The sequence below is a fragment of the Lagopus leucura genome, unplaced genomic scaffold (assembly GCF_019238085.1).
Source record: "Lagopus leucura isolate 7727_CA_CO unplaced genomic scaffold, USGS_WTPT01 236-0_obj-0_obj, whole genome shotgun sequence".
NCBI lineage: Eukaryota > Metazoa > Chordata > Aves > Galliformes > Phasianidae > Lagopus > Lagopus leucura.
In genome coordinates, this window is record NW_024965619.1 from 105579 (window position 1) to 116206 (window position 10628).

General features: G+C 48.7%; 2 protein-coding genes across 2 annotated transcripts; both read left to right on the forward strand.

Moving 5' to 3' along the window:
• The first annotated feature begins 2326 nt into the window (after positions 1-2326).
• LOC122192211 (cornulin-like) lies at positions 2327-3796 on the forward strand. Its single transcript, XM_042892720.1, has 2 exons — positions 2327-2464; positions 2578-3796. The coding sequence occupies exons 1-2, from the start codon at positions 2327-2329 to the stop codon at positions 3589-3591; spliced, it is 1152 nt and encodes a 383-aa protein (XP_042748654.1). The 3' UTR covers positions 3592-3796.
• A 4752-nt stretch (positions 3797-8548) lies between these two features.
• Positions 8549-10622, forward strand: LOC122192212 (trichohyalin-like; the record flags this gene model as incomplete). Its single annotated transcript, XM_042892721.1, has 2 exons — positions 8549-8686; positions 9143-10622. Coding segments are annotated over exons 1-2 (1618 nt in total), but the record flags the coding sequence as incomplete, so codon positions are not given.
• Positions 10623-10628: the final 6 nt, after the last annotated feature.

Below are 10628 nucleotides of genomic sequence, written 5' to 3' on the forward strand. Positions count from 1 at the left end.
CAAAGCCGCTAAATTCTTTCCAGCCTCTTGTGCAACGCTCCACACTTGCATTTTCCACACCTTTCTTTTGTTTTGCTGCACGTCTGACATGAATCACGCTCCAAACGAGAGCACACCGGATCACCCCCATCCCAGCTGGGGATGAGCACACACTCTGGCATTCACAGAGGCTCCTTTGTGCCCAAGAGACAAAGACAGGCGGACTGGGTGGACGTGGAAAAAATTAGGAGGCCCAACTCTTTAAAGGAGGCAACGGAGCGCAAAGGCTCCCAGCAGCCTAAGCCTGAACACACAGTTGCCTACCAGAGAAGCAGGTTTGCCCGGTGCCCAGCACATTTCCTACCAGTGAGCTCAGAAGACGGAGCTCCTTTGGTAAATAGACCTCAATGATTTGGGATGGTTACGGTGAGCAAACTGCAGACCCGCTGCTCTGCCACACCTCATGCTGCAACTGGGCAGACCCTGCTCAGTGCTTTCTTAGATTGACTGCCCTGTGGCTGTTTCCAGGGCAAACTCCCATGATATTTGCTCTTCTCATAAGCACAGGTGGCATTACAGGAGAAGGAGTCACATTAAAGCAAAATCCTGCCCCACAACCAGTGCTGCAATGTTCCCCTCCCCCCCTCCAAGTCGCACCCATCAGCACTGCAGTGCCTTGAGAGTCACAGGGTGCTGGGGAGCTTCTAACAAGGGGAGCAGCCCTAAAGGCCTCTTAATATTTTCAGGTGGTTTCATTACTCAGATGCGTTTCAGGTGGTTTCATCAGCCCAGGGCTCTGCAGCACCTGTCCTTCGCTCGGTGGCCATTTGCTTCAAGCTCTGCTGAGAGCAGCGTTTTTGTTTCTTTAACTTCACCTACCTCCTGACCTCCCAACCTTTCTGCTTTGTAAAGCATGTGTGAAACCCTGAGCAGCATAAAACCTGATATTGTCTATGGCTATCTGCAGGAAAGTGCCCTGCATGGGGTCCTGGTGCCCAGAAATAGCAGCTATGGGAACATCCCTCGTACTTCTGCCTCTCTGATACTCCCAGAAACTGCCCCCCCACCCCCCACTGCAGCTTAATGAGAAGCAAATGGGCCCCACCGTAAGAGGAGTCTTCATGGAATACAACAGACTGATAGATTAATGGAGAGGAGTTAAAGCAGAATCCATGCTTCAAGTTTCCTCCATTCAGTTTGGGTCACCAAAGCCTCCTGTCCTGCAGCAGCCCCAGCTGCGTGGGGGGCTCCTTGGCTCCCCCACTTATCCCATCCCAGCACAACCATGGGGGTTTACCACTGGTTCCTATTAACCTCTCCCCACGCCAGGCATTTTTCCTGAAAATGCCTTTTCTTGCACAAAACTGTGTGTTATTTTCTGTACCCAAAACCCAACACACATTACGAGCTGTGTGGATTTCCAATGTTATTAGTTTTCAGTCTGTCTTAGTAGCCACGTCCAGCAGGACAAAGGGAACACTGGGGATGTCACCACCTCGAGGAGTAGGTGTCCCCTCCTCGCACTGTGCCTCAGTTTCCCCATGCTATACAGGGGTGACCGCAGCTCGTGCCACCCTTCTATCCCCCTCCGCGTGCCACTTGGTGGCACTGTTGGAAAGGATTTCTTCGCCTGCTGCCTTCCTGCCAGCACCCAAAAGTGGAACTTTGGGGAAGGGGTCACTTGGATCTGGGCATGGCATATCCTTATTTTTTTTACCCTTTGTTCTGTTTCCTCTTCATTCCCATACGGGCACTCCCAGGCTGCCTCCTCCCGTGTCAGTCACTCGCATCGCTCACCAAACACGTTCACTAGAGAGACCTGGGTGTTGCTTGGGCATCACCTTCAGCTAAATCCCACAGCACTAAAAATAACCTTTTCTGCTTAATTCCTCTGAAATGCATCCGCAGGTGGGGTGAGCTTAGGAAGGATCATCTCTTCACTCCGGAGTAAAGCACCAGAGCAGAAGTTAATGAGTGAGAGACAAATGAAGACAGGGGGATGACAGTTTCCTTGGGCGAGGATGTGGCACCCTGCTGACGCTGTCTCCCTGCACGATGCTGCTGTATATAAGGCTGCTGGGAGCAGGTTGGCTGCACACCGTGCTCTTCTCACCCAGGTAAGCCCAGACAGACCCTGCAGGAAAGTGGGGGCTCAGGGCCCTGAGCATTCTCCTAAAGCTGTGCTCTCCTAGAGGGAAAAACACTCTGGTTTTATTGAGTCCTTCTGGCTCATCTTCCTGTCCAGCTGCGCTGTATGAGAGGGACTTACCTGAAAACGAAGCAAAAGACCCTTTTGGGGATTTTTTTTTTGTATCTTTCTCACAGGCTGCCTCTATTCTGTCGGGAGATGGCCCAGCTCCAGGAGAACATCAATGGCATCATCGCTACCTTCTACACCTATGCCAGCAGTGACGGCGACTGCAGCACGCTGAGCAGAGGGGAGCTGCGGCAGCTCATCGAGCAGGAGTTTGAGGATGTGATCATGGTGAGGATCAAGCAACACCGTGGGGCCATGGGGATGGGTTTATGTTGGAGTGATTGATCCCAGAGATGTCCTGCAAAGGGTTCATGGGCCTTGCTGATGTTGTTTCCTTGCAGGATGCCTGGGATCCCAGAACTGTTGAGAAGGTGTTGCTCTTCCTGGATGAAGACAGCAGTGGCAAGGTTGACTTCAGCGAGTTCCTCAACCTGGTTTTCCGTGTGGCCAGGGCTTGCCACAGGCAACTCCAGCATTACCTGGACGCAGAAGATGATCAGGAGCTGACAGTGCAGGAGGAGGCAGATGGGGAGCAGCACCACAAGCAGGTCCTGGAGGAGGGGGTGAGTGGACAGGTGCGGGAGGGTGGGACACCCCAGAAGGATCAGGACACCCAGCAGCACCAGGAAGGTAAGGAACCAAAGAAGCACCAAGGCACCCAACAGAATAAGGAAGTTGGGACACCAAAGAACCAGGACACCCAAAAGATTGAGAAGAGTGAGACACCAAAGGTTCAAGAAACTCAAAAGACCCAGGAGGTTGAGACACCAAAGAACCACCAAGGCACCCAACAGAAGCAGAAGAACGAGACACCAAAGGAAATCCATCAGGATGTCAGGGCCAAGGCACAAGAAGAGGGTCCAAAAAGAGGTAAAAACGTGGTCACTGAGACCTCAGAGAAGGACAGAAATACCCCAAAAGCCGAAAAAACACCAAAACATGACCCCACACTCCACCAGGACAAAATGACTGAGACACCAAAGCTAGGACAGAGCCATTACCAGAGGCAAGAGCTGGATCCATCAGAGCACAGCCACACTTCTCCCACCAAGACATCAGAAAGAACCATGGACAAGACCAAGGACCATACAGCCCATTGGCAGGACCCCAGCCCCAAAAGGACCCAAGAGCTGCCACCTCCAGTGAGCTGCACAAGACCCCACCCAGATCCCCAGGCCTCCTCAGGGATCCAGCATGACCCAGCTCACCTTCCTGACCCCGCAGTGACGGTGCGAGAAGGCAGTGGAGTTGAGGTTGAACGTGTCCCAGGACAACAGCAACATGGGGCTCATGGCAAAGGAAAACATGCGGCAGAGCAAGAGCACCTGCAGCCTCAGTGGCCTCCGAAGAAGTAAGAGCTGCAGTGAGCCCAGTGCAATTGTGGCTATTGGTGCCAGCAAGGTGGGATATTTTGTCCAGTGCCATTTGTTATATCTTGTCCAATCTTTCCTTAACCCTGGGCTTGCACCCCTAGCTTGTACTGAACTATTCCTGGCTTGAGACCTTCTCTCTTATCCTGTATTAAGCTACCTCTGCCTATCTAAGCAAAGCAATAAAACTGACTGCAAACCAGCACAGTGTCCTGGTGTATTGCTGCACCATTCTGAGCTAGCACAAAGGACCTCAGTGTCCATCTCATGCATGACACAGAGCCACATGGCCCTGCGGTGCTGTGTCCTGGAGGCATGCAGCCCAAGGTGAATCGATGTGTCCCTGCAGGCAGGGATGTGACATCCAATGTCTTCAGTGAGGGTGGATGCTGGGATTGGCTGCGAAGTTGGATTGGTTGCGATGGCATGATGGCCTCTGAGCAGCTACCTGGCAGCATGCATCTACTCCAGACACTGTGCATGTCTGCTGTAAAAAGAATCAAGAGCTCTGAATGCTCAGTGGGAGGGATTTGTCTTATTTATCCTCACTTATTAAAAAAATAAATAAAGGGGGAGATGCGGAACACAATATGAAAATGGAAAATCCCTATTAGCTACTGAATGATCCGAGAGGAGCTGAGGGATATTAATCCTCATTATTCACATACACACGGTCCCAGTAACACCTGGGAGGCTGAGTGCAAAAAGCTGACACGCAATCCATGCACACGTGGACCTGGCCTCAGCCTCGGGAATTTCGGGTACCAGCTCCGGATGTGCACGTAGGGATGTGGGTGATTGTGGGTGCAAGCAGCCCACTGAAGTCAGAGGGGTTATTATGGGTTTGGATGTGCCGGACCACCAGGATTCCGCATCCCGCAGGGAGGTGATGCTCAGCCTGTTTTTCCCCATATTATCTTTTGCCGGCGACCTATCAGCCAAATCAGTGGATGATAAATGCACCCGCACCTCCTGCTCTGTGGCCGGTGACAAGCAGAACACAGAGACCTCACCGGGAAACAGAACGTCAATGCTCCGGGACACACCGGAATTTCACAATTTGCTGTGTGCTGAATCAGAACCAAAAAAAAAAGCAGCATTTGAAGATCATCTCTAAAAAGACACATTTTGAAAATGATTTGGTCTATAAGCACTGATGTCACAGTTAAATGCGCCGGACACAAAATGCACCACTCTGCTCTTGTGATGATAAAACACGTTGGAGAAAGCAGACCCTGACCCACCTTAATGGCAGCTGCGAGTGTTGTCAAAATGAAATGGGACAGACTAGATTTAAGTTCCATCACAAATCCATCAAAACTCCCATTCCATCTGAGATATTCCTCAGAACATTTTCTTTTCCAGAAAATGGCATTTTTCTTGCAAAACAGCTCTTAGTTAAGGATTGTTGAAGAGCTCTTTGCTACTTACTGGCCCCGCTTCAGTTCTCCCATTACCAGACTCCTCAGTCCATCAACTACAGCCTTTTGCAGCACCAGTAAAAAAACGACCCACAATTTCTGTTAATGGTGTGATAATTATACACTATTTCGAGTTATTCTACTTTTGGAGTGTTGTATTTTAAGTTGGGGGGAGGTTTTTTTTTGGTTCATTTTAAGAACATTACAGCAGAGTGAAAATTACCCTGAAGACACAAGGACCTGTTTAAGACACCTGCAAGGCTGGGAGGTGACAGACGTCTCTTATGTGCCCCATGAGGAGCCCAGTTCTTCTGAGACTAAATCATAGAATCAATGGATGATCCTATTAAACAAAGGGCAATCCCAATGATCTCTGGATGGTCCTATTAAATAATGGGCAATCCCAATGATCATTGGATGATCTCACTGATTGACAGATGATCCAAACACCAATGGATGATGCCACTGACGGATGACCCCGATGACCAATGGGTGATCTCAACAACCAAATGAGGCTTGGCCACCCTATACGAACACAGACAGCGATTCACACAGAACTGGATGGAGAGAGGAGAATGGAGCCCACCCTGCTGGGTAACAGCATTGAAAAATTGACCCAAAGCCCCCTTTGAGAGCCCCTTCTCAAGCCTTTGGAGAACAAAGTTTGGTGCTGCTTCTATGGACCTCTGCCTCTACTAAACCCTGAAATCTGCCCGGTGCCTCCCGATGTCCCCAACCCCTGCGGGGATTGCAGACTGTTATAGGACACTGTGTGTACAAGCTCCAGCCACACTGTAATGCTCTAATTTTAATAATAACTGCAATCTACCATAAAATTACAGTTTCCCAAGGGTATCATTATCCCGCAGGTGGGGTATAATTTACACCAGTATAATTTAATCCTGAAAAAAAGCTCAAAAATGAAGCACGGTTAGTAACAATCCTCTGTGAGCACTTGTATGAGTATCCCCAAGGTGTTACCAGCACTAATTAATTAGACTCCTACACCCAGTATGTTCTTACCATCAGATGGGACAGATGAGCAGCTCAGTCAAGGCTGTGTGGCAAGTTCCTGCTCCGGAGCTGCCCGCAATGTCTCCGTCATGTCATGCAGCTTAGCTCCAACACAGAGCCCAGGTGGCATAGCCAAAGCTTTCCTTGTATGCTCCCTGCATGGGGAGAGTTTGGGAGCAATAAAGGAACCCATTGGTCTCTAATTCATTTATACTTGCATTAAAGGAAAAAAAAAAAGGGGGGGGAAATTAGAGAGGCAATTACAGCAAAAGTTGCCTAGAGCGACCAGATTCAACATGAATCGAGCTCCCAGCCGAGACGTTTCCACTTTTAGTTTTAATTAAAGATCAAGAAAAGTTGGAATGAAATCTGCTCACGGAAAAGAGTTAACATGAAAACATGTTGTATCATCATTTTTCTCAATGAAAAGTCGTTGAACGTTGAATAGGCGTTTTCTGGTTAAGAAGTCCGTTTTGCAGATTTTACTGTTCACAAATTTTTGTTGGTTTAGGTTTTGTTTTGTTTTGTTTTTTGTTTTTTGTTTTTTTTTCCAACCAAAATCTGGATAATACAATGAAAGGCTCCTCAGTAAGAAGTTATCGAGGAGAAAAAATATATATATGTATTTCAGCACATGCTACAAGATCACTACAACAGCAAAGATCTCCTGCAGGATTTGGAGATCTCTCTGCTGCCCACCTACATTTCACTTCTGTAGTTCTTGGGGCTTCTTCCATCCCTCCTCCATGAGCAAAACCCAAAGCCAAACTGCTAGACCCCAGCCCCAAGGATCTGCAAAACGGTGGGCAGGTCCCCAAATCTGCTTACAACACCCTCCCAGGTTCACTCTGGTGCTATTTTTATGTGCACGTATTATGCGTACATAAATGCATACCTATGAAGATACATGTTCATAAAAAAAATACATCCTCCCATTAATGTATATATATACTTTATAGGCAGTCTAGATTTTTTTTTTTTTTTTTTTTTTAAATCTGAAATACAATCAGCCCGTAAAATAACTTTACAGTCCGGATTAGGCGGAACCAGCAGATGCCTGAATTGCCACATGGCAACTGCTATTTCTGGGTTAAAATGATAGGTAATGGGATGATAAGTTAAATAACCCGTTTGAGGACATGAAGGTGCAGCTGGGTTTGGCCAAAGATGAATCAGGACAATGTCCACAAAGGGTGGCTCCTTTCTGCTCCTCCACCAAGGACCCTATAAAAGCGCTCGGGTCCTCCGATCACTCTGCACGGCTTCACAGGAATCCCATTCGATCCCGTTGGTGACTTGGGTAAGTCGTTCCTTCTGAAAAGCATGCTTTGCTGGCTGAAAATGAATGATTTCTGTAGGATCTGGCTAGGGTGGCAATGACGTTTCTGTTGCAGTATTTTCCGGGCGTCTTTCGGGTTTGTCTTCAATGAAATGTTATTTTTCACCACTTGGACAGCTGCGTGCTCTTTGTTGTGTGTTGTGTGGAAAGGCAGTTTTCCTCTAAACAAAAAGGAGAGACGGAGCCAGGTCTGGCGCCTCGCTTTGGTCTGCACTCATCTCCCACCCAGGGTGAAAAGATTGAAGAAGTGTTTGGTTTTCCATAAAAATAGCAAGACAGAGGTTTTGCATGCAGAGGTGCGTGCACGTGTTCATGCATGTGTGCACTCTGCAAGCAGGCAGGGAGCAGCTTCCCCAGCTGCAAGCCGAGATCCTGGCACCAATGCAGCCGATAACAGGCTTGGGGATCCTGCAAGGAGCATGGTGGTGGCATTTGAGGTTTCCAGACACAAAGCTCAAGCAGGAGCACTGCTTTCTGCCCAGGAGATTGCCATTAAATTCAAAAAAGTATTTCTGACCTGGGTGATCTGACTGTTCTCTTTGGCCAAAATCTGTTGGACAACAAGCTGGTGCTGTAACATGAGATTCATCTCTTGATTTGCATTGCTGCCGGTCACAGGGTTTCTTTAACCCTCTAAACAAGCGAATGCTTGTGAATGCTCTATCCACCTCTGCCCAAGCTGGGTCTTCTCTCAGAATGCGCCAGCACTGCCTTAGACATCCTCTGACCTCTCCAGAGGAGCTGGTGTATCTCAATGCCAAGCAGAAAGAGCTGCGTTGGTTCTAGAAACTGAAGGAGCTGGTAGAGCCCACAGGGACAGGTTCTTGGGGTATCTCTTGAGTCACCATCCCCAATCCCCTCCCTGCAACCCAAAAATGCTGGCATCATGCCATCCCATACCAAACGTCATTCCAATACGTCAGCAGACAAGTTGGAGGACACTCCCCATCCCACCAAAACCCCTAAGCATTTGGATATCTTCCCAGTGCCCTGGTAAAGAACAGCTTGCCATGGTAGGGGAGCGGACACAAAGCTCAGAGCACCCAGACTCTCATTAGTGTGCACAGCTTGACCCCAGCAATCCTCCCCCTCTTCCATGCTCAGCCAAATAATCTCCCACCCTTAGGTCTGCTACTTTTCTTGCAGGCTTGCTTGAATCTGCAGAAAGATGTCTCACTTCTTAGACAGCGTTTCCACCATCATTACTGTCTTTCACCAACACGCAAAGGAAGATGGAGACCAATCCAAACTCAACCGAAGGAAGATGAAGGAGTTCATCCAGAAGGAATTTGCAGATGCCATAGTGGTGAGTGCTGCAGTGATGGGCAAAGGTTGAGGACAAAATTGAAGTGTGGGGACCAGAAAAATTTCTGGAGAGGGAGTGATTCTTGTGACCAGAGGGAAGTGGGATACAGAGGCTTTTGCCAATGGGGCACAGCAGATGTGCATTTTGTACTGTCTGCAAAAGTTCTTTCTATAGATTTTGCTGTGAACAAATGGGAAAAATTGGAGAAAGAACGGTGAGTTAGTTTACTTTCAAAGATAGGAAAGAAATGCATTTGGAGGAGGGATATGGCATCACCAAATGTTTAGCTGTTGCCAGGGAACCACCACCAGGAAAATGGAGAACACAGCCATGGAGGGGATGCTGAGAGAACCTAAGAGAGATGCAAGTAGAAGAGATTGTCATGATCGCTGGGTTTGCATTTCCTGACAAGGAGCAGCAAGGCTTTTTGTTTCTCTTTGTGTGTTTTTTCTACAGAACCCACATGACCCTCAGACAATTGACAAGATTCTGCAGTTTCTGGAGTGGGATGGGGATGGAGAAATCGATTTTAATGAGTTCCTGCTTTTAGTATTCAGAGTGGCTAAGGCCTGCTACTGGTACCAGCAGAAGGGACGATGCCTTCTGCAAAGAACAAAGCTGATAACCAGCAGCAAGACAGTCCAAGAGCCTGAAATTAGGAGCAGAGGGAGCTGTCAGCAGTTCCAGGAAGAGGAATCACGAACACTTGAACGCAATCGCCATCCCCCCTGCATACCTGAGCCACGACGAGACACCAGGGCCCAGGATCTTGAGACACAAGAGGAGACGGGAAGTCATCGCCAGCAACGTAACACACAAACTAGAGCTGATGCAAGACAAAGCACCAGGCCAAGGGAAATGACCCCTCAGGAATATGAAGAACAAAACCAAGAGCCATGCAACCAACGAAGCAGCCGAAGACATCAGCCACCCGAGCTGGACAGACTGGGAGATTTACAAAACCACAAGCGCGGCAGCTTGAAGACAGCACAGAGAGATGAAAGACAAAATCAAGAGAAGCCTCAACGAGAGCAACTAGCAGACGTGAGGAGCTGCAGCCATTCCTGTGAACCACAGTTGCTGCCAGACCGGCGGAGTGGCCGTCAGCCACGTGAATCAACATTGCCAGTGTATGATCAAAGAAACCATCGACCACAAGATCAAGAGGCAGTGGCACATGGGAGAAGCAGCCGTCGGCCACATGAGCCAGAAGAAGCAGATAGAGGAACGCGCAATCAAATGCAAAAGCCTGAATTACTAAAAGAAGAGAGAAGCCGCAACCACCTACGTGAGCTGGAACAAAAAGAACTTGAAAGAAGCAGCCGCCAGCCGTGCAAGTCTGAATACATGGATTCAGAAAGGCTGCATCAGTCATACCTCCAGGAACCGCTAGTAATAGACCGCAGATACAATAACACAAGGGAGCTAGAAGAAGAAAACTATGAACAAGGGAAAACACAGAAGGGCAGGAGATCACATGAACCCACAACATATGAAAGGACAAGAGAAGACATTGTGGCAGAAGCTGAAGCTGACATAGAGATCCAACATGTGATACGAAATAGGGAGAGAGAAGTAAGGAGACCCCGTGAATCCATAAGGAACGAACGGATAAGGGAGGACATTCTGGCTGAAGCTGAAGCTGATGTGGAGATCCGCCGTGTTTCCCGGGAACGGGAGAGACAAGAAGAAGCAAGGAGACCCCGTGAATCCATAAGGAACGAACGGATAAGGGAGGACATTGTAGCTGAAGCTGAAGCTGATGTGGAGATCCGACGTGTGACACAAGAAAGGAACAGAGAACAGGATAGCAGACCCCGTGAATCCGTGAGGTCCGCGAAGACACGGGACGAAATTGTAGCTGAAGCTGAAGCTGATGTGGAGATCCGCCGTGTTTCCCGGGAACGGGAGAGACAAGAGGAAGCCAGGAGACCCCGTGAAT

Coding starts and splice junctions, on each gene's coding strand:
- LOC122192211 (XM_042892720.1), top strand. CDS start 2,327: ATGGCCCAGCTCCAGGAGAACATCAATGGCATCATCGCTACCTTCTAC. Junction 2,465..2,577: donor AGTTTGAGGATGTGATCATG/GTGAGGATCAAG, acceptor GTTTCCTTGCAG/GATGCCTGGGATCCCAGAAC.